Here is a 25,092-nt window from a genome sequence, read left to right as displayed (position 1 = left end):
GCTTTGAGTAACTTATCATATGCCCCTGCAAACATATCATTGAGTACCACATATGGCTTGACTGCAAGCACAAAGATCTTCACAAACAGGGGATTAGAAGAATAAAAAGAGAAATGAGAAGAAAAATAAGAGGAAGAATAATCAGAAGAAAAACAAAATGGGAATAATTTACAACTTCTCTCTACTTGTTCCTTGGGCAACATAAACCTTTTAGAATGAACATCAAGGTCCACTTTTCCACCATCATGCAATGGAGACATTTTGAGAAAGTACGGAGGATTCAACATTGTGAATGAAGGAACTAGATCAAGCCTCCGGGAAAAAGGGATGTAAAGAGGAGGTGGGTTAGGCTCAACATCAATGCTTTTACCTTCAACTTCACCTTGCTAAAAAAGCTTGTCAGCAAAATCTTCGACTACCAAAAGATCCAAAACCAATGGTTTCTCAACCAAGGACTTTACAATAATTGGTTGTTGTTCTTCCTTCTCCACTACCTCCATATCGTCATTCCAAAAATTTTCACCATCGGAATCATAAAGAGATGGAAAATTAATTATTCTCCTCTATTATACTTTCATTCGATGGGGAGTAAATATTATGAGTTTAATTAACGCTTTCCTCCACTGAAATACAATCCTCAAAATCAATATCATTATCATCATGTATCACCTGTTGGTTAGTATATTGTTGCACATCAAGCAATTCAATAGATTTTGAAAAACGTTGGCAATCATACATTAATTCGTTAAGTGCTTCATGCTGATTAACAATAAACTCACTCATCATAGCATATTAAAAAGTTCCCTACACTCCGATGAATTGGGTTAAGTATAACTATCCACTTGGGGTTGGTAAGAGGAATTAAAATCAGACATATAAAACTCACTGGGGTAATAAGAAATTTCACAGGAATTCATGCATATATTTTGTGAATTTTGATAATCATGTGATGCATCAAACATAGAAACATTAGCATTATAATACCCGGAATTATAATCATATTGCCCCTAGTAATTACAATCATTCATCCCGTACGAATTATAATCATACCACTCACGACAATACAACAATAAGTGTAGAAGAAAATGGAAGTAAGTAGAAAAAAATAAGGATCATATACAAGTTTAGTTCAACAAAAAATAAAATTCAATTCAAATTATGTCGTCTCCTCGGCAACGGCGCCAAAATTTGATAGGTTGTCGTACACCTGTCAAAAATAAATTCCTAACAAAACCAACTAACAATGTAGTAGGTTAAGTAGGGTCGAACCACAGAGAGATGACTATTCAATGTATGGAGAAACTAAACTCTGTCACGAGTTGGGATAAAAAAAAGTCTAAATTAAAATAGGAACAAAACAATTAATAAAAAGATCTAGGGTTATGATGGTTCACCATGTTTATAGTTATAAATCTATCAAATATCAATAACAATTCGATCAATCAATTATCTAGAGCAATTGCTAAGCCTACGGTCGGGTCTTAATGCTCTCAATTCAACATATGTAGTTCAGTCGCTAACATAATCAGAATTGCTAATTGTAGGTAAGCCTCTAAAGGTAAGATCTTTTGATTCAAACTCTTATTAACAATAATTAATCAAACAATTGATCAGGTTGCAAGATTAACAATAAAACACTATCAATTAGAGAAATCAATAATCAAAATATCAACAACATCAATCAAAATTCATCACATAAACATGGATTCCCAAACCCTAGAAATAAACTACCCTGCCATAAAATAAATAATTAAGACTAGATCTAAGGAATAAGACATAAATAAAAGCAAGAAATAGAAACAAATTACCTCAATGAATTGAAATAATGAACCCAAGAATCATCCATGGAAGAATCCATGGAGATGCCATGAGAAACTAGCTAGGGTTCAAAAGAAAACTACAACAAAAAAAAAAAAAAAAAAAAAAAAAAAAAAAAAAAAGAGGAATAAATGGCCTAAAACAGCATAAGAGAAAAATAATAATCCCTTAAGTATTTATATTATTCTAAATTCTAATCTAAAAATAATTAAAGAAAAGAAATAAGAAAATATAAATTACACAAGCAAGTTGTCAAATGATTGGACGACAGAAGATGACATGGCACAAAGATGCTCGATAGAATCGAAGGCCAAGCGAAGGATGTGCAGCGGCAATGCCTCTTGGGCTGCTGCTCACTCGCCAAAACCTACGGGCGTAGGCTAGGCTGCAGCCTAGCAGTAGCTACGGCTTGCTCGAGTGGGCGTGGGATATGGTCGCAGACTACACGCTTGGATTGAAATAGCCATAACTTTTGTTGTAGAAGTCATCTTGGGGCGTGTTACCTATCGTTGGAAAGCTCTTCAAGTCTAGTTTATAACGCAACTTGAATCACTCAAATCTAACATGCAGAACTCAAGTCATTATCAAAATAGTGGACAAGGGTCAGTTTTGCCACTTTGTAAATATTCGTTTAGCTTCGTTTCTAACTTAAATTGATTCCCAAAAGATGCATAGCGTATCTTGTGGATGCTATTTTCATTCCTCATGCATATTAATCTCAACCTAAGCTTCCGTAAACACAATATCTTTCATTGAGCGACCTCGATTCATCGACGTTTCATACTTTCATTGTCTAATTCATCCAAAACTACTCGAAAGCGTCCAAATAGTTATAAGCACTACCAGAAACATTAAGAAAACACAAACGAAGCGTAATAGAGCACAAAATGGACAACTTATGCATTTGCGACCTAAAAAGCGACAAAAAAACCTAGAAAGCAACTATAAAACTACCATAAATGTGCCTATAAAATCCTATATAAATGTGATTCATCAATCTTCTTCACCCTCCTTCGCCTTTCCGGCGGCGAACCGAATCAAACGAAAAACCATAAAAAAAATTGGAGAAATTATGGCATGGTTAACCCTTAAAGGAAAGGTTTGTCTTCCTCCTCAATTGAGGTTGTTCATGCGTTCTGATTTCTCCATTGAAGGTTTTGATTCCCATTATTGGAGGTGAGAGAATGGAGGAAGACAAAGAACCCATGGTGTTATTAGAAGGCCAAAATAAGATCGATTTACAACATTAACCCCACTTATATACTCAAAATGACACAAATACCCCTTTGAGATACTTATGTTGTTTATCAATATGAGAAACCTGAATTTACTCTTATCTTGTCGTCTCTTATCTTGTCGTCTAAAATGTACTCCTTATTAAATCATTATTGTTAATTGTTTAGTGCTTGTACTTGCATACTCTATTTATTTGTAGTTATCCGATCATTGATGACATAATCAAGTTTTACACACTTGATGACCTAATTTGACTTTTGCACTGTTTACACTCTCATTTGACAATGTTTTGTGATTTATATTTGAGACAAACATATTCATATAAGATTTTGTTAGAAATGTCTCAAATGGTTTTATTATAATCTATTTTTCTCCATACTTAAGCAGAACCTTGTATAACTTCAATCCCGCACCCTCTTAAATGAGTGTGTGTGTGTATATCGGACAAGATGCATTTTCAGGCAGTGCCTTTTCTAGGACATCACACGCCCAACATCTCTAAAGTCTCATTAATCTACTTCTCATTCACTATGCGAAAAAAATTGGGTGAGTCGGACTCACGTTGAGTCTAATATATTTGGCAATAATAATCTAATATCTGACATTAGATTATTAATATATTATTAATGTCAGAAATTAGATTATTAATGTCAAATATTATAGATATTAGAATATTAATGTCATATATTAGAATATTATATTATTATCAAATATTAGAATAATATTGTCAAATATATTGGACTCACGATGAGTCTGGTGTCACGCGAAACCTTCTCTTTAGTATGCATCAAAATGAAATCCATTTTAATTTATTCATGCCAAAAACCCTACAATCAATCAAGAGACCAATGCAATAATGGCAGGAGACTCGGATCGTGAAAACTAGTAATTATTTTCACTTTGTTAGTTGTTATTTCTATGTGATCTTTATGTACCTGGTATATACATATTCAAATCAACCAAAACTCTATGTATATACGAGTAATAAACTACGAGTAATTGACAATAAATATCAAAGAGAGCATTCCTAACAGCAAGTAGTTGTTAGGTGAATAGGTGCTATAATTATTATATGCTGTACCAATAATTGATTTAACCCTATGTACAACATGGGATGATCCCAGGATTATTTCAAGAGATTATTAAAGAGGTGGCACTTTATTTATTTGTTTAAAATAAAAAAAGGAAAATGCAACAAGGTTAAGGGAGCTTTTCTCAAGGTTGAAACCAACCTTATCAAGAGAAAGAAAAGAAAAAGAAATATTTATGATCTAAGAATGGATCTATATTTTGGGTCTAATGAAGATGATCAATCACTGCTATGTAATCTGTAACGTTGCAAGATTAGCTTCTCTGTAGATATGGCGACAACAAACTCTTGATATCGTCCATGAGTAATATCATCCATATATGAGTATTATCTCTTTCAATGAAAATATCAGTAGTATTATGCTCAATGGCTAAAAGAACATTGCGAAGAGCCATAGCTTGAAGTACCAATAAAGGAAAGAAGAATATTGTTCTCTTGATATCGAATATCAACCCTAGCTAGCTGCACCAGGCCGGATTATTCAGGACTTCACCATCAAAATTATTATTATTGCAAGTGTAACATTATTAATTTTATGTGGTTGCAAATTTAGTTATATGTTAACATTCGATTCATTATTGTAGTTCACACTGCTATAAGAAATAATTAATGATCTATATATATGAAGATATATGATGTGTCACTTATGTAATCTCATTCATTTTGAACTTATCTTATTTGAAATTAGGAAAATTACTTTTCTTGATGGCCTCAAGTTATTGCACTATATTTTATTACTAGCTCTATTTCTCTACGCGCAGAATTTTAGGAGAATCGGTATAAAGTAATTAATAAAATATGAAAGAAGTGGGGTTGATGGAAAAATAAATTAAGTATGATAGTTGAGAGAGAAGAGAATATGAATATATTAAAGTATGACAGTTGGGGGATCCACTAGAAGAAAATAGTTAATAAAATATTGTGAAAGATTTCAAAAAAAGGAAATAATGAAGCAAGCAATAATATACGACCGCAAAAGAAAAGTAGAGCCACCACCCATAACCACCAAATAATTAACCCCACCTTGAATCCACCCCACCCCATCCCAAACCACCCCCACCAACCCAAAAATGACCCACCTCACCCACACCTACTTAAAACAACTCACCCTTACCTAAAAGGTAGTAAAATTTCTATTTAACTCTAAAACTAACCATAAGGCACCAAAATTTGGCCATTAAACAAATACAAGGGCACATTGAAAATATATACAAAATTAAGGGTTCATCTTAGAATATGCCCAAAAGATATTTTTCCATCGTATAGAATTGAATGTGAAACAATTAGAGGTCACCATGTATAATCCTTCATTCAAATTATTTTCCCTTAATCTTATTTGATGTGAACTTATCAACCCTTATCTTATATGAATTAGTATGACCAATTGACTAAATCGGTAATAATAAAATAAAAAAAAAAAAAAAAAAAAACACCTTAGCGACAATTTGGTAAAAAAAAAAGATAACCACTTACGACAATTATGGTGAAAATTATAAACTCACAAGCGACATTTAGACCAAAAATTCAATTTTTTTTTCCCCGACAAACTCTTCAGAATACCTTTTTTTAATTTGTTTTCGTGTTTTTAAAATTTATCTTCCCATTGAAACTTTGCAATAATATTTCATACCATTTTATTTTTTACCTTTTTTAAAAAAAAATTCCTTAATAAGGGATTGGAAAATTAAGTGAAATTAATATTTAAACTATTTTCTTCAACTTTTCATTTCTCTAAAAATAATTGGAAAAATAAAAAGGAGAAATTTATATTAAAAAAAATAAATAAATAAACACCATGAAAACGAATTAAAAAAAAAAGAAAAAGAAAAACATTCATGAGTAGTTTGCTAGAATCTATAACTAATACTAAACTAGCAACCGTTGATGTCATCTTTTTCCAACGTTGTACACATGGTGCTACCTCATGAAAAAATTTTCCGCTCAAATGTTAAGCCCATCTATCTATATACTTAAACTATATTAGAGTCTTTTTGGAGGGAATTTCCCCTCCTAAACTCTAATTTTTTTTTTTTTTTTCGTTTAGATTTTTGAAGAATTATTAATGTGTCTAGAAACTTTATACTTTAATTATTTATTATTATGATGGACTTTTAGATCACATTTTTCATGAGACTTCTATATTTAATTTCAATTACCATCATTAAAAATCGAGCATAGCTCGGGTATTATCTAGTATTATAATAATATCATTCCAAATCTTTTATATTATATTTATGACAAATATATTCCTTTTTATTTGGTGTTCATAATTCTTCCACACGCATTTACCTAAAATATTATTCCAACTCCTTTTTGATTATCTGATAAAACATAGTTATATTAGATTTTGCCAAAAATGTAATACTCCGTGATAAAATTGATTCATATTGTATATTTTTTTTATTTGATGCAAAATTGATTCATATTATTGATATTAAAGAAGTTACTTTAAAGCATCACTTTTATTTGTTAGATATAATTATTTTTTTTAAAAAAAAAATAGACTTATCGTGCATGGCATGGGGCCTAAGCTTAATTAGCCGAAATACCTTGCATTATTATCTTATTATACCTTATTTTATTTAAAGTGTTATTTTATTAACCCTTATATGAAGTACTTTGCATTATAATCTTGTTGTATTATATTATTTGAATTTATTAAACCTTATATAGGTGAAAATAGGAAATCAATGCTGAAGGGGATAAGCTAGATAACATTGAATTTTCGAAGGATCGACACCTCTACATTTGCATAATATATACGAAGTATATATATTAGGTCTAAATTTTGCTGTCAGCTAATTAGTCAATTTACGTTACTTGTCACCAAAATTAATGTCATGATTAAGATGCCTAACTAAACTATGAAAATTCATTTAATTTATGAAATGGAAAGCTAGCTCACGAGCTTACCTAAATTTAGTTAACCATTATTTCTTTCATTTAACAAATAATTAAACTAATTACTACTACCTTCATTAAAGAATAACAATAATTGACTCAGTTTTCCTGTAAAAAAAATACTCAGTTTGACTTTGTTTTAAAGTTTATTTTATGAGCATTTCTACGAACAATTTATATGCAAAATCAATTTTCTTGTGTACGCACCAAGTCCAAAAGAACAGAACCTTAGTTAATTGGTACATATACATGTTTTACATGTTTAAGTTTTTGAGTGATTGTATTAATATAGTAATAATTATGTTAGAGTTATAAGTACTATGTGTTTAAGTACCATTTTGTAAAATAAGTCAATGTTATGTGTACAATACAATTAGTGAAATACTCCCAAATAGCATGGGATGGTTAGGTATTCAGGGAACTGCTATCCTCAACGATGCCCTATTCTTCAAACAAGCAATGTCCTTTCAAAAAAGGGTATGCATGGATAATTGGTAATGGGACGAACATTAAGGCTATTAGCATGCCTTGGCTACGAGGTGAAATTCCAGTTGCAAACTCAAGCCAAACATTGGGACCCTCGTTGAATTGGAAAGTAAGTGATTTCATTGACTTTAGTACCTCTACTTGGAAAGCGGGGAAGGTAAGGGAGTGTTTCGATTGGAAAAGTGCAAAGGCTATCTTGTCTATGGAGCTTCCTCCCAGGTTAGATGATGATTATCTATACTGGAAGTATCACACCTCGGGTAGATACACTGTGAAAAGAGGATTCTATTTCCTTTCCAAGGAGCAAGGATTGGAAAGGACGTACTACACTATCTACTATAGAACAAGACTTTGTGAAGCTAATCTGGAGGTTAAACATTCAGCCAAAATGGAAGTTGTTCTTGTGGCGGCTCTTTCATGATGGTATTGCAGTTAAGGTAAACTTAGCTATTAGAGGAATACATATTGATGAAACTTGTGACTATTGTGGGGTGGAAATGGAAGATAGCCAACACCTCTTTCGTTTGTGTAATCTAGCAAAGGAAGTCTGGGAGAATGGCTCCCTGACTTTTGCTCTGAGTCTCCTGGGTTCAATTTGATAAATATGTGGATCCAACATAATATTCTGCTCGTTTATAGCAAGGATGGCAAACATATTAATCGTATCATCAAGTTCATAGCAAATTTATGGGGGTTGTGGAAGACTAGAAATGAGAGGAACTTCAATGGTGCGGGGGGGGGGGTGTGGGGTGCAAGTTTAGCTACGGAATTTTTTAACAGGACTATGCAAGACCATGATATCTTCACACGTACATCAGTGCAAGAGACTAATATTGCCGGTGAAACCAGGGATGAACCTAGTCACCCACCTGGTTTTTACAACGTGCAATTAGGAAGAGATAAGGGTGATTATGACAGTTTCATTGTGCAGGTCGATGGAGCATGGGATAGAGTACTACAAGGGCAAGTATTGGTTGGGCAGTCATAGGTAAAGAGCAAGCTAACACCGTCGAGGGAGGAGGAAGCCATGGAGCTGCTTCTTCAGCACTACAATGTGAGGCATGGGCGTGGCTTGAAGCGCTAAGATGGGCTAAAGCAAAAGGAAAGCAAGGGGTTCTAATCCTTTCTGACTCGGTGGCACTCGTCAACAACCTTCAAGACAGTCTTGGTAAGGATGTTTCGATTGCTTAGACAATTAAGGAGATAAAGGAATTGGGGCCGACATTCCAGAGATGTGCAATTATAAAGGTTTAGAGATATCAGGTTCAAAGGGCACATGATGTTGCAATACAATGTCGTATTACCCTCACTAATTACATGTATAGTAATTAGTATGGTTTTTCTTTTTTGCTATTGTCACACAAAAAAAAAAAAAAAAAAAAAAAAAAAAGATTATGTGCACTAGAATGATTTACGTAGCACAATTTATTGGCGTGATAGCGAGGGCATGGTATTTGTGATTCTGATAACGCATGACTCGCATATAAATATATGCAACTATAAGTTGCATTGATAGTTAATATCTATAATCATATATCACAAAGAATTTCTAGATATGGAAAAGAATTTGAAAGTAAAGACCAAAGCCAACTTAGAGAAAACAAGCTCTAAGCTAGATGAGTTAGAGCCCGCGAGTCCAACATCAGAATACTTCTTGAGTGAGGTTGCAACAGTTTATATTCTTTCCATTTTCGAATTAGAGATCCCTATTGATACTTCATGCGTCTATGCTTTCTTCAACGGCGTTTTTCTCAACAGTCATCCCCGTTTTTCCTGTATTCCGGTAATACTCCTACTTTATCTCTCTCCCTCTGTCCCTCACGTACCATAACCACTATCATTTTTGAATCTTATTTACTCGTAAAATTGCTTCTGTCTGGATTAAGTTGTCACCGCTACAGTTTAAGTTAGACTATGAACGTACAGTAATAAATGTGTATATGATCTAGGTTTATGCTTTTTCCATTTGCATATCCCATGTGAGTCTGTGTCGTGTCTAAGATTTTGATATTGTCATTAAAAACAACGTCAACAATAAAGTTGTACTATATCTAGAGCTTAAGTCACATGAAAAGAAAATAATCATACACTTAATCTAACAAATGTTCTTGATTGCACAATATATACTCGTGTGTGTATACAGATTAAAGGGGAAAAAGGAAGAAATATGTGGAAGAAAGTGGAAGTAAATGTTGAAGATCATATTATAAAAGGCCCAATTTTGCCAGAAGGTCTAACAACAGAAATTTATAGTAAGCATTTAGATGATTACATGTCCAAAATAGCTACAACACCATTTCAACTAAACAAACCTTTGTGGGAAGTTCACACTTTCAACTACCCTACAAACAATGCAACTTCAACTTTGTTTGTTAAGTTTCACCATGCTGTTGGTGATGGCATCTCCCTCATGGGAGTTGTCTTCACCTGCCTTCGGAGAGTCGATGATCCTACGCTTCCTCTCACTTTCCCTACAAAAACTAGCAATAATACTTCAAGAGAAAAACAAAGGGCTATTCATAATGTGATGAAAACCTTAAGCGTTGTGCCTAGGTTTCTATCCTCTATTTTTACTTCGGTCTATGATTTTGGACAAACTCTTGGGGTGGTGTTGTTTGAAGACGAGTGTACTCCGATTAGGTCCGGGAATACCAACATGCTTCTTCCAAGCTTGGCCCGAGTTTGTTCGGTCACTCTACCTCTCAGTGATGTCAAGAGAATCAAATCACTTCTTAGAGCAGTAAGACAATTGCGTTAAAACCTTTGATTATGCATGTTTAATAATTTCTACATTCCAAAAAAAAATTTACATGCATGTAATATGGATCAATACATATCCATTTACTACTAACATACTTTAACATCTTTAATGTATCTTGTACACAACTACACAAGTAATACAGTGGGTGTATTGTATACAACAAAGTTAGTCACCTCGAATCATAATTGTATAAGTTAACTTTTGTATCCTTTTTTATTTACAGACTGTCAATGATGTTATTATTGGTATAATCTCTTTTGCAACTCAATTGTATATCCAAGAAATAGACCAACGACGATCAAACAACAGCGGCATGACGGCATCAATAGCCCTCAATACAAGGAGTATCAAGGGATATGCAAATCCGGAAAAGATGCGCAAGGGAAAAACATGGGGAAATAGAATTTCAGTGATTGAACTATCACTACCAAAATATAAAGAGGAAGATCTTAAAAATCCACTAAATTTCATCATGAAAGTCCAAAAACTTATGAAGAGAAAAAGGAAAAGCATTGGTGCCATCTATCTCACGGCTTGGACCCTTGATGCTATAAAGATATTCGGAGGCTTTAAGGTTCGTTATTAGTATATATATGCATCGATCTACATTATATTCCGATTACAGTTGGATGTTACACATTCATTCTTTGTCCCGTTTTAGACCTTCAACATTTTGCTTCTTTTTTGTTCCAAAATCATAAATAGATTGTTGCATTATTAATTATATATTGACTTCGTCCTCAAATTATGTCCTCAGATCTTAGCTTAGAAATTGACAAGTGAGCCACAGGGGCAACACAAATTACAAATGGGGGTTCAGAAATTTTACCATGTAATATATTATACACATGCCCTCAATCTCGTAGTTAGCAGACATTTTAAGAGAATATGAAAAATAAATACAGTATTGAACATATGTAGCTTCACAACTCGAAATTTGACTGTGTTGGGCTAAATTGGCTTGAATCTTAGCTTAGGCTTTGGCCGCTCCAATTTGATTTTTTTGGGGGGTGGGGTAGGGGGTGGTTTTGGGCTTTCTACTCTTTAGTTATACTTTTGGCCCGGAATGAATTATAGCCCAAATGTCCCGTTTATTTTTGGCCCAAAATAGCGGATTTTGGACATAAATTTTTGGTCCAAACTTGGGCCATCTTGGTCCGAAGATTTAGCCCAACAACTATTTTGCCAAGGTCCGTCCTAGCCCATGCATGATCAAGTCTAAATCTATCTTAATTTTTTTTTTCTTAAATTGCCCCATTTTGGCTTTTCACATGTGTCAATAAATGTGAAAATTTAACCGCTAATATTTCTAATTGACAATAATAAGTATAAAAATAGAAATTTAGAGGCTATACTTTGAGCTAGTTCTAACTAAAATTGAACAAATCCAATCCCGCTATAAAGGTAATTAATACACTCAAACAATATAGTAAATTAAAATTAATTACAAAATTTTAAACAAATCAAAATGAGGTCTAGTTGGGAAATATTAAATTTCTAAAATTATTTTGTTATTAGTTTTGTGCACCGTTGATGACTTAGGTAGGTAGTTAATTGGATTTTAAAATTAATCTTTTAGCTTGAATGACAAATCTTAACACATATCATTTATTTAAATCATTTATTTGTAGAGGCATGTCTCTTTTGATGTAGGACATTGATATTTTGACATTAGACATCATTTATATAAGAACAATATATACCATAGAAATATACTCCATAGTTGATAAACAATGGTGTATTCTACGTAGTTTTATTAGTATATTTATGTTATTTTAATTGTTACTCATGAATCAATGATCCCTTAGTAATTATATGTATGCAGCAAGAAATTTATATCATCATTCTTCTTACAAGTTTATAGTAGTTTTGGATCTAGAAACTATAAATTACAATATAACAATCATATTTTTAATCGATTAAATCTCATAAATGGATCTTTTTTTAAAATACTTTTAAAGATATATAATAAAATTCCTTCCATTTTTAAATGTTTGTATGTCCTATTTGCATTTCGCACATAATTTTCAACACAATATTTTGAAACTAAAAATTAAAACAAATCTAAAAAGACTCCACATAGCTTTGTTTTGAAATTAAAAAAAAAAAAAAAAAGTGTGATTATTAAATTCCAATTTTCATAAAATTCCTCAATTCAAGATTTCAAATGAGACAAATATTTGGAGAGGGTGCGAGTACAATTATAAGAAATTATTTGAAAATAATAATTTATTCTTACATATGAACCAAGCCCCACTTTTTCAACTTTTATTTATTTTTAATCGAGCAAACTTTACTATCATCATTTTTTAGTTGCACATTGTTACAATTATCAACAACCTTATTTTCATTTAATTTTTAAGACTCTGTCCTCATCACCTTAGGCCATATTAACTTCACCTTAAAAAAAAATATACAATTTATATACTTAATATTTATAATTACACATTGAGCTGAATCTAACAAGCTAGATCCCACGTGACAATATTTACTTTCAAATAGAAAAAACCAAATACTTATACTCAAAGTAGATAGCTAGCTAGTATTAAAAAATATTGCAAAATTCAATGTGTTAAAATTCAATTGTTGCAAGTATTAACTATGAGTATATATGACATATGAAAGGAACTATGCCCTCCGTCTTCAAAGTTCTACTCACTTGTATTTTATGCGGTCTCTAATGCACAACTTTGACTATTAATATCTTTGATTGTGTATTATATTAGTAAAAATTACGCAAAGTTAATATATTAAAAATTAATGATAATACGAATCTAATAAAATCCAACATGATAATGGTTTTCTTGTGTGTACACAATTAAGACATGGTTAAAATTTCAAAAGTTCAACTTTGTGAATAGTAATTGGGTAGAACTCAAAAAAACGGAGGTAATAATTAACTTCAAGTAAGTTGAAAGGAACTAACTTTTGGTAAATTTTATTATAGCATATGCATAGTACTGTAATCTGTGCCGAGCATTTGTTAGTTTAATGGAGTTTACCATTGACTTTTTTTTTAACAATCTGCCGTTGACTTTAAATATGTTCACTGTTAGGAAATAAACTAAACTTATTGATAGAGTATAAAACATATTTCTAGGTCTCTACCATCTACTATAATCTGTGCCGAGCATTTGTTAGTTTAATGGAGTTTACCATTGACTTTTTTTTAACAATCTGCCGTTGACTTTAAATATGTTCACTGTTAGGAAATAAACTAAACTTATTGATAAAGTATAAAACATATTTCTAGGTCTCTACCATCTACTTAAGCTTTTGGTTAAATTAGTCCTTTAACATGGTATTAAGAGCGAGCGTGATACAAAGGTCACGGGTTTGAATCTCATCCACCCCTCCTTTTAAAATGGAATATTTCGCGCAGGGTATGAGGGAGACCGATACTGCATCCACATTTCAAGTCCAAAAAGGCTCTGATGTGAGGGGGCGTGATAGTGGACCTCTACCATCAGTTTAAGCTTTTAGTTAAGTTGGTCCTTTAACACTTACCAAATACCAACAAGATTTGCTAGGGAAAAGATATGATGTATCTTTTATTTATTTCTATCTTTTATGCTTTCCTATTTTGATAAGGATTGTAATTAGGAAACTTAGATAGATTTTAGAAATATAATCAATCTAGGATTATTTAGGCTTGACCGGAGCAAGTAAAATATCCTAATTGATGTGGGTTTCTTGGTTAGCCTATATAAGAGGGCTTAGGTTTACTAGAAAATTATGATGGTTAAATTGATGATTTATTGAGGTGAAAAATCATCAAGAGGGTTATTGTCTTATTTTGTAGGAACTTTATAAAACAATATTTTGTTTGAGGGGAAGAAATCTAAATTTCCTCATAAACACTTGTCTCTTTTATTATCGTGTTTTTGCTGTTTATTATACATTGTGTTAGAAGGTGAGTTCTCAAATCGTTTCATGCACACTTTCGTTATGCCAAATTGGTATCAAGAGCTAGATTGAGGCATGGAAGATTTTGGGAACAAATACAAAGTAGAATTATTTAACGATAAGACAAATTTTTTGTTATGGCAAAGTACGTTGAAGGATATTCTTATACATCAAGGTCTTCACAAAACCTTGGAGGATAAGAAACCCGATGCGGTGGAGAAGGACAAGTGGGAGGATATGCAACTTCGAGCTACTAGTACAATTCGATTGGCTCTTGCTCCAGAGATCAAGTACAACGTCTTGTAGGATACGAATCCGGAAGATTTGTGGGAGAATTTGACAAAGATGTACGCATCCAAGTCACTAGCAAACAAGTTGTTCTTGAAGAAAGATCTCTATTCACTCGAGATGGAGGAAGGTGGCTCACTACAAGATCACCTAAATAAGTTTAATGGCTTGATCACCTAATTAACGAGTTTAGATGTGAAAATCGAGGAAGAAGACAAGGCAATTATATTGTTGACATCTCTCCCTAAAAAGTATAATTATGTTATAGATAGTTTGCTTGTAGGGAAGACAACTATTGCTTTGGACGATACCATGGTGGCCTTATCGAGGCGGAGAGATTTATAAAGCAAGAAGGATCGTCAATCAATAGTGAGGGATTGGTAGCTAAATCAAGTGGTGGAAAAAATTGGAAAGGCAAGAAGGTGATCAATCCTAACATCAAGTGTTGGTATTGTGAAGAAGTGGGACACATTCAAACAAGGTGTTCTAAGTACAAGGAGGACTTGAAGACGTTGAAGAATGTTAGGGGTGGGATCGCTACTATTGCAGTAGATGATGATTATTGATAGATTATAAAACATAATCCTGGACCTCAACCATCAGCTTAAGCTTTTGGTTGAGTTGGTCCTTTAACATAGTATCAAAGCCAACGTGACATAAAGGTCACGGGTTCGAATCTCATCCACCCCCACCTTTAAGTGAAATATTAAGCGTTGGGTATGAGGAGGGCCCATGTTGCATTCACACTTCAAGCCTAATGGGCTCTCGTGTGAGGGGGTGTGATAAAGTATAAAACATAATCTTGTGCTTCAACCATCAGCTTAAGCTTTTGGTTGAGTTGGTTAGTTTAAGCTGATGGTTAAGGCCCAAGATTATGTTTTATACTCTATCAATTATGATGTGGCACTATAGAGGAACAAGGTTCATTGGTATATGTGGATGTTTGGTAAGTTGAGTTTAAGGGAAGGTTTGTTAAGAAATAAACTAAACTTACCAAATACCAACGAGATTTGTTAGGGAAAAAGATATATTTAGGCTTGGGAAGCAAGTAAAATATCCTAATTGATTATGATAGTTGAATTGATGATTTATTGAGGAGGAAAATCATCAAGAGGGTTATTGTCTTATTTAGTAGGAACTTAATAAAACAATATTTTGTTTGAGGGGAGGAAATCTAAATTTCTTTATAAACACTTGTCTCTTTTATTATCGTGTTTTTGCTATTTATTTTCCATGCACACTTCCGTTATAACATTCACGATTATTTGTATATTTTATATACACGTATTTTCGGGTTTTTTTTTATTATTTAGACGGCTTTGTGAATATGTGATTATATATAAATAACATACTTTATTGTTTTGAAATAGAACTATATTAAGATATTCATGCAAGGCTAGCTCTTGCAGGCAGCAGCTCGGGCCTTTGAAAAAAGCTGGAAAAATTCAACCTTTGCAATCACGAATTTGATTGGTCCAACTCAGCACGCCAGTATCGCTGATCATCCCATCAAAGGCTTTTACTTCGTACCAACTAGATTGAACTTGGTTAGATTCATCTTTATTTTCTTCTTCAATTTCATAATGTTCAAACAAAATACTCCACATAAATTTTAGGTTAAATTATTATCCTATTCGTCCCTTATACAAGTAGTAGTCTTTTAAATATCTTATCCTCGTATATACCTTCCTATCATTACTACTCCATCGACCATCAGTATATATGTTCAACACATTTATTACAAAGTTATCTCTCTCTCAGAACTTAATTAATTTAAGTCCTTTAATCTACTATCGGTATATATGACACCATTGTCAGATCAATATGCTTAATTTACTAGAGGTTTTCATCTATTGTCGATTGGTTTAGTATGTGGTATGTGGTCACATTCTAATACAAACACTTTTTTTTTTTCCTTCTTTTTTGAAGGGATAATACAAACACTTAATAGGACGTTAATTTTTGTAACGTCTATCAATTATCAACAAAAGATTTACAAATGTCGTCAATATTGCTATTGCAGAGTTTAACAGTTTCAGTGATGAGTTACATGGATAATCTAAGAATTGGTTTAGTAGTTGAGAACGGCTTCATCGATCACCAAAGATTAATCACTTGCATGGAAAATGCCTATCAATTAATTCTCCAAGCTGCCACTTCTTCTACAAAACCTACTGCACGGTAAAATAATTCGATTTTTACAGATTTTACCACATATATATATATATATATATATATATATGCTACATGAGAGAAGATTCGTTGTACGGTCATACCACATGATTATTGGATCAAGGCTCAAACTCTACCAACTTGGGTGGTCCGATAGACGCCAAAGTGTACAAACAAGCCCGTCTAGCTCAGTTGGTAGAGCGCAAGGCTCTTAACCTTGTGGTCGTGGGTTCGAGCCCCACGGTGGGCGTTAATAATTTGTTGTACTTTTGTTTCTCCTTGTGATGATAAGAAAAGTACTAGTACAACTATTGCCAATTGGTTTACCTTTACTATATTATCAAGTTTTCAATATCATTGCACTTGACAATTATACTTAAAAGCGGTGATTGGGCTAGCAAATCGGTTACTTAGTCAAAATTTAGGAATCAAATTTTGAGTTGGTTTTCTGAAAATTTGAAAACTTGAATTGAAATAGTTCCTAAAATTTTGGAACCGCCATGTATTATATTGCATGGTTTCGGTTTTAATTACTCGATTATATTTTGCTTACCCCCAGTAATTACAAGTTTTAATCCAAGGTGAAACTTGGTGCGTGTATAATTTGAAAGGCACAATCAAGTATATAACAACAACAAAGAAAAGAGAAGTATCCTTCCTTAATACGGAGTACTTCGTATTTAATCATCCTTATCTATATGGGCATCGACCCTCTCACATATGATGGACCACACGGTCCTTCTTCGGTTCTCCCTAACCAAAAGCAACTCTCTTGCCATCTTGCATGGACCACGATCCTCCCTACCCAAAAGTTAGGGGATGGAAAAGAATGCTTTCTCAAAATTAAAAGAGAAGATTAAGGATTAGCATAGTTTGCTAATGTATAACGAGTTTTAAAATTTTAAAGTATATGCTCTTGGTTTATATGCCAAAGGGACAATTGATAGAGGCATATTAAAAATAATCGATCAAAAATGTTAATTAAGGATAAATTAATAATTGCTACCAGAAAAATGGTAGCTATTACAGTATAGGAACGAAATTTACACCCTTAATTGTTTATTTGTTTGTAATGTAACATTAAATATATATGATGACAAAAACTACTCAACAAAGTAAATATTTCCTTTACTATATGATATTCCTTATACCACTATAAAAGTATAAAAGAAACTACTATGGAAGCTTCAATTGATTACTCTCTACAACTTATTATTCTAGCCAAGCAACGAACCCACTTAAATAAAATCCATTAATTAAATAGAAAACAATTCATGGATTGTTAATTTTGCCTTGAAATCAACGAATATCAAATACTGATGAGTCGACTTCAAATGCACAACCCTCTAAATTTACAAATAATTTTAAGGTGAATGAAATTAGAGGTGAAACTTTGTCTTAGTAGCTTTCCAACAACTGATCATATACATGCTCATTTATATTTTCATAAATAAATGTTACCAATACAAAATAAGAGGTATTAATAGTCTAAGTTATACATATTGAAAATCGCACAAAATGTAAATGAGATGATAAAAAGGACGAAGGGGGATTAGCCCAAAAAAATCTCTCTTGCTTTTTCATGGAAGCGGGTATAATTTATGATCTTGAGAATAAGGATTCAAGATGGTTTTACGTTTTTAGGCCCTACTCTACTTACCTTATTTTTCTCACTTACTTTGCGAAAGTAAGTTCAAATAAGATAAGTTCCAAAAATATAAGTGCTCATTAGGGTTATACAATTTCAATTTATATGAACAAAACGAGCTCTTTGAAGGTTCAATGGGCACTCAAGAGGGGGGGGTGAATTGAGTGTTAAGTAATCGTTGGCTAATTTTGCTTCTTTTCGGATTATGTGTGAGGAACCAGTTGTGCTGGTTCCCGTACGCAGCGGAATATAAATAAGCAATAAAGAAGACAACAAATTTAACGAAATAAAACAAAGCAATAAAGAACACAACAAATTTAACGAGGTTCAGCCAACTCAGGCCTACGTCCTCCTATCCTAAGTTCTTTATTAATCTACTCCGAAAAACAAAGACAAAGAACACTCTGCTGTTCCCTACTCCGGGAACCAGCAAACCCCACACTCTACTCCGAGTGTGCTCTCGACTTACACTCGTAAGCCCAATGTGTTTGAACTCACAAACACTCACCCAGCCTTTAACCCCTTTGTTAAAGACTCAATACAAGAATCAAGAACTCTCCTTTGATCTCACTTCTACGAAGCTAATTAAGAGAAAAAGTTTAAGTACTAGAATGCTCTTGTATATGACTTGATGAATGGGATTAGTGCTTAAGTATATGCTCTCAAATAATTGCTCTTTTAATTTCTGGAGAAGCACACCAAATATGTGAAATAAGATGAGTTTATATAAGCTTAGATTCCTAAAACCTAGTTTCCTTAAATCACACAATCTTAGAGAATAAGATATAATGTAATTTTAGGAAAGTTTTTATCTTATTTGATTTAATCACAAAGATAGAATCAATTAAGATAAATACTCCTAGATTTTAGGTAACCAAGAATATTTCATCTTATTTCCAGCTGCACAAAATATTTTCAAAATAATCTTTTCGAAAAAATCTTTTTGTAAAATCTTTTTCCAAAACGGCAGCTCGAATACAGTGAACCTGGTTCCCCGACCTGGTTCCCTGAATTGAAACATGTTATGAAACCTGTTCCAACTTTGTACCAGATTTCATATCATACTTCAATATACTTTTAAGCACTTATATAACCCAAACATGTAAGCATACTACGGAGCATATTACATGAAAACCTAGATAACATATTAAAGCATAAATCGTCTTTTCTTCATGTAATCTTCAAGACTTGAATCTTCCTTGAATACTTCTATTATGAGCAAACAATCTTTCTTCGAAATATCTTCGAAAGGCTTCTATGCTCCAAGTCTTGGAATCAACTCAACTACTGCACATGTAACATGGTTAATGCACAATAAAGAGTATGTGACTGCTTTACCACGTAGCAACCATGGAAACAGTACATACTGGTTCCCTACCAGTACATAACACTTTTATCATATAACTGTTCCCTGTATAAAGACAAGTTAGTTCAATAAGAAAACTCATGTAAGTAATAACTTGTCTGGGGAAACAGTGTTCTATGTTAGCTGGTTCCCCCAACTGTATCGAACACTTTCAAGGACCTGTTTCCCTTAGCTGTTTGTCATCATTCAAAACTATCAATCAAAACCTAAGGGACTCAACACTCTTAATGCTTAAATTTAGGGAAAGAAGTATCTTGCCGGTGATCTAATCATACTCCATACTATTTTTTTTATTGATAATGTTAAAAATGTTAACCTCATCCATATTTTTTTGTTTTTAAAAAAAAAAATACGCTTTAATAATCACAACTATGGGCGATTTACTTTTAATAATCCCAACTAAGATATATTATCTAATAATCCTAATTATTGGGTCAGTTTGCCTTCAATGGTCTCAATTACCGGTGACCTGTTGAAAGAGTTTTTTTTTTTAGCCACGTGTCACGTGAATGGTCCATACAACCAGCAAGCAGCATTCGGCGGTGGGGGAAGGGAGGAAGGGCGGTATTGGCAGCGGAGGAAGCGAGGGCTTGGTTTCGAGTGGTTAATTAAGGAGGTTTCAGTGGTTTTGGGGGTCGGGATGGGCTGGGTTGGTGGTTTCGGGGGTCGGGGATGGGTGTTAGTGAGCCGGCCGACCGTTTTTCGGTGATTAAGGGAGTTGGTCGGCCGGTTTCCGGCGAGGTTAGGGGGTGTGTTAGGGTTCCGACGAGGTTAAGGGGTGGAGAGAGGGTGGGTGGAATTTTTTTTTTATATATTGATATTTTTTTATGGTATTAATTTTTATAAAATTTTCTAAAATTTTGGACAAATCACATGTTGACACGTGTCATGGTCACCTGTTATAACAGGTTATTGACTCGTCGTTGACCGGTTGGGACCATTGGAGGCAAACTTACCTAATAGTTGGGATTATTAACCTTAGTTGAGGATTATTAGAAGTAAATCGCCCATAGTTGGGATTATTAAAGTATAATTATTTTTTTTTCTTGTTTTTTTTTTTAAAAAATTGATTCTAATAATTCCATATTTAGCCGATTCACTGTTAATAGGGGATCTTCTTCCACTGGTCTCTTATAATCGGTAACCAGTATATTTGGTAAACTCTTTTTTTTTATTTTTTTATTTTTTTTATTTAAGTGACACGTGTTACTAAATAATTGGTCAAAACTTTTAAAAAAAAAAACCTATTTTCTTAAAAAAAAAGTCAGCCCACCCCCAACAACCACCCTAACCCCCCCACCCCCACCGTCCGGCAACCCCCCCCCCCCTCCCTACCCCCACCGCCAAAACCCCACCCCCACTCAGCAAAAATTGGAACCCTCCCCCTAAAAGTCTAAAACCACCCCGATTCCTACCCCCCACCCACTAAAACCACCCCCTCCCTTATTCCCCCACCCCGAAAACCACCCCCTCCCTTTTCCCCCCCACCCATGAAAACCACCCCCTCCCTTTTTTATTTTTTTTATTTATTTTAATTTTTTCTTAATTTTTCAACCAATCACAAAGAGACATGTGGCATTTTAATCTATCAAAACCGGTTATCAACATGTTAGGGACCAATAGAAGAAGATCCACTATAAAGGTGGGATTATTAAATAATAATCCAAATGTGAAATTATTAACAGCGAACCGGCCAAAGGTGGGATTATTAGAATCAATTTTTCCTTTTTTTTGTTGGAGTAAGGAGAACGACGACTCTACTAAATCAGAACCTCTTACAAGTAAGTAAACCAGTCTAGTTTTGCAGGTCAAGCTCTTGCATTGGAAAATGAGAGGGGGGTGCGTGGAAGGATAAAGGAACCCCTCCCCCAAGAATCGCAACTAATAGGGATCAAATCCATGACGTTTAAATCCTGATGTGAATTCCTACGAACGACACTAAGTACTACTTGGTTCATCCATATATATGGGATTTTGAAACATAAGAGTGGTAGATTTTGCACTTCCAATTATACTAATACTTCAAGTGTCAAATAAAAGGAAAGAAAAATATTCTTGATTCATAACTAAACCAATTAAACGCGTGTGGTATATTGGAATACTAGTAAAACTTTTAAGATTAGAATAAGAAAAACTAAATAAAAAGAATCACATATTTGAATAACATACTTTGAGATGTATCTAATCCTAGCATGATAATACTTTTTTTCCTCATATATTAGTGGCATATACCGTCAAGATATATAATCATCATAAACCAAACCAATAAAATTTTCAAATATGTATCATTTTATATCAAATGAATAGAATATATTTTCTCAAAAGAAAAAATGAATAGAATATATTTATTTGCTAAAAAAGTCCTTTTTCCTTAAAATTAAATAACATTTTCAAGCTTGACTTGAAACAATGGTTTACTCCAAAATTCAACCAAGAGAAAGCATTCAAAGCCATGCCTTAGAAAAACACATATTATGGGTCAACATGGATTTGAACAACGCGTTATAAGACATATAGTATTTCAATATGTTAGGATTTCTATCCATGCATTTTAATATTAGGACGACATAAAATTATGGTTAAATCAATTATTATAATTTATCCAAAAAAAAAAATAAAAAAAAAATTAAGAATCCATACCATACTTTTGAATATTTGATAGGTGACCTATAACACTACAAAAATAAATGGTCGGCGAGTAAGAAAAGGTGACTCGGATATAGCCGATAAAGCTTATCCTTTCATAGTATGCAATTAATTATTATCAAATGTTTTGCGAGGTCTAATATAAGCAACTCATACATCCACAAACCCCACATAGGATAGGATAACATCGAATCTAAGATAAGGTTTTTTATTTATTTCAAAGAAAAAGAATTCCTTACTCCAAAATTTATAAATTATCCCATACATGAGGGTACATGGATGCTTCTTGTATATCCTATTATTTTCGTCGAACTAATTCTCTACTTTGACTTTTACGCCTGTTAATACCATTTTGATTATCTATTACGGATAGATTTTTTTAAATTTAAGATTAAAATCGATTTAGAGCTCTAATTTATAATGATAACATGTAAATTTATTTAATATATTTATAACAACATGATTAGAATTTATGTATAAATACTGAAATTGTCTATATTATAGTCCGCATATCAAGATTAATTAAAACAAAATAATCAATACAAGGTTATTATTTTCATATTCTCATCCCCTAAAGGCTCAATGATAAATTTATCTCATAACTTTAATGTCATAAAATACGAAACTAATTTTATCACTAGACCAAACCCATATTTGGTTGGTATTAATATGACTTGATCACTCAATCAAAGCAATCAAGAACATCAACAAAAGAAATCAATACACATTGCATGATCATGGTGGGTGATATGTTACTTGGTCCGTGTTACTTGGTGTCACCTTATCATCTCTTAGGAAGGGGCCAAGACAACAATCATCGTTAGACATGTGGCATAAATCTTGTGGATATATATTATATTATAAATATGCTCCCCATAAAAGATTCAATCTTATATTTTGTTGTTGTATTATTAATACTATCTTTATTATAAACATAACTAGTATATATTCTCATCTCTCACCATTCCTTTCTATCATTATTGTTATTATTTTTCTCTCTTCTTTAATTCTCTTTTCTCTCCAAAAACACAAAGAAATAAACACAAGAAAATGGAAGCATCACAATTTTTGAGATTTTATCATATAGATGAAGATCATAAGTTCATGATGGGAGGAAATCATCAACATCATCATGATCATCATGATGATACATACATTAGTGAATCATCAAGTGCATCCTCCTTTGAAGACTCAAACAACTCTAAGGAATCATCTTCATCAGATTTGCTTGATGATGCATCATCAACATCATCATCACCATCATCACCAAATGGACCCTTGTATGAATTATCCGAGCTCATGAACCAACTTCCCATCAAGTAAGTTCCACTATTTTATGCCTTGATCAAAATTAAAATGCGTGCCAAACAAGATCCTCTCCAATTACTAGACGGTCCACTTATGAAGGAATTTCAAAATTTTATATTTTATCATAACCCTTTTTTCTTTCGTTTTAATAACTACATGTCTAGTAACTCGATAGGATCCTCAATACTTAAGATCTTTTATAGCAAAATTATTATGATGATCTGATCCATGACATATTTACTTATCGTGTTTGTTATTATTATTAATTTTTGCAGAAGAGGATTATCAAAGTTTTACCAAGGGAAATCACAATCATTTACGTCACTAGCAAAAGTGGCAAGCTTAGAAGACCTTGCAAAGAAAGATACCCCTTATCAAAGAAGATTAAAAGCATGTAAAAGTTATGGAGGTGGTTTAAATAATTATAAATCATATACTCTACCAAAATCTGGCATATCAAAGAAAAATTCAAAGGGTTCTTTATCAAATTTATCGTGTTTAACTAGGAAAGGTAGTTTTTGTAGACCTCCTCTAAGTCCTGTACAAAGTACCTTTTAATTTTGTTTTTACTTTTAATTTCATAATTACTTATGAATTAAGTTATGATAAGTATAGAATTGGACTTCATTGAGCTTGATCGATGAAATTAGATATAGTGTTCAAATATACTTTGTATAATACTTTACATCATTTGTTCAAATTGAATGAGGTTATTAAAGGCGAATTGGTTGGTTTATGAATGATATGATTTGATTTCGATATGATAAACACGATATATCTTCAATCGATCCATCTTCGAGCTAAAACAGCTAATATGTTTACATAAACAACTTAATTATATTATGATCCCATGGTATAGATGTATATTGCATAGTAATCTTTGACAGCTTTTTATTATGAACTTTAAACTAGATATAAAGATCTGCTTATACTTGAACTTTAACATTATATATTTTGGTAAGGAGATTAAGTTTGGCAGATGTATAATTAACTGATAACTATACAATACATGTGATCAAGCCAAAAAATATTACGTAGTATTTGGCAATGATTTATCATAATACTTGCCAAGACAAATATGGAGTGATATTTCGAATACAATTTCGTTGGCAAATATCATAATATAACTTGCCTAGGAAAAATATTTTTATTAATTCAAGGTTACATTTCTAAATATTGAAAAGGTTTTTTTGGTTCACGCACAAGAGATTATAATACGGAGTAACTTTTTAAAATTAGAAGATATGTCTATCAAAATTGAGTGAAAGTTTAATTGCTTACCTAAATTGAAAGATTCAACCACAATTCCAATAAAGTAATGTGCTATTATTAGAGATACTACCGGATAATAACTTATCTTATATTTTGGTAGTAATATTGCTACGAATTATTACGTGACATACACACAATCAAGTACTCATATTGCAATGATAATAGATAGAAAATCAACTAAATTCCCTTTAAAC

General features: G+C 32.7%; 2 protein-coding genes and 1 non-coding gene across 3 annotated transcripts; all 3 read left to right on the top strand.

Moving 5' to 3' along the window:
* The first annotated feature begins 8,997 nt into the window (after positions 1-8,997).
* LOC110729887 (O-acyltransferase WSD1-like) lies at positions 8,998-16,993 on the top strand. Its single transcript, XM_021909673.1, has 5 exons — positions 8,998-9,314; positions 9,675-10,271; positions 10,516-10,866; positions 15,896-16,033; positions 16,510-16,993. The coding sequence occupies exons 1-5, from the start codon at positions 9,087-9,089 to the stop codon at positions 16,669-16,671; spliced, it is 1,476 nt and encodes a 491-aa protein (XP_021765365.1). The 5' UTR covers positions 8,998-9,086; the 3' UTR covers positions 16,672-16,993.
* TRNAK-CUU lies at positions 16,836-16,908 on the top strand. Its single transcript has one exon. It is a non-coding gene; the product is annotated as a tRNA-Lys (tRNA).
* Positions 16,994-23,206: 6,213 nt separating the features above from the next.
* On the top strand, positions 23,207-24,374 carry LOC110729886. Its single transcript, XM_021909672.1, has 2 exons — positions 23,207-23,637; positions 23,902-24,374. The coding sequence occupies exons 1-2, from the start codon at positions 23,369-23,371 to the stop codon at positions 24,182-24,184; spliced, it is 552 nt and encodes a 183-aa protein (XP_021765364.1). The 5' UTR covers positions 23,207-23,368; the 3' UTR covers positions 24,185-24,374.
* The last annotated feature ends 718 nt before the right edge of the window (positions 24,375-25,092 follow it).

Source organism: Chenopodium quinoa, unplaced genomic scaffold (genome assembly GCF_001683475.1).
Source record: "Chenopodium quinoa cultivar QQ74 unplaced genomic scaffold, ASM168347v1, whole genome shotgun sequence".
NCBI lineage: Eukaryota > Viridiplantae > Streptophyta > Magnoliopsida > Caryophyllales > Amaranthaceae > Chenopodium > Chenopodium quinoa.
This window is presented reverse-complemented; position numbering and strand designations above follow the sequence as displayed.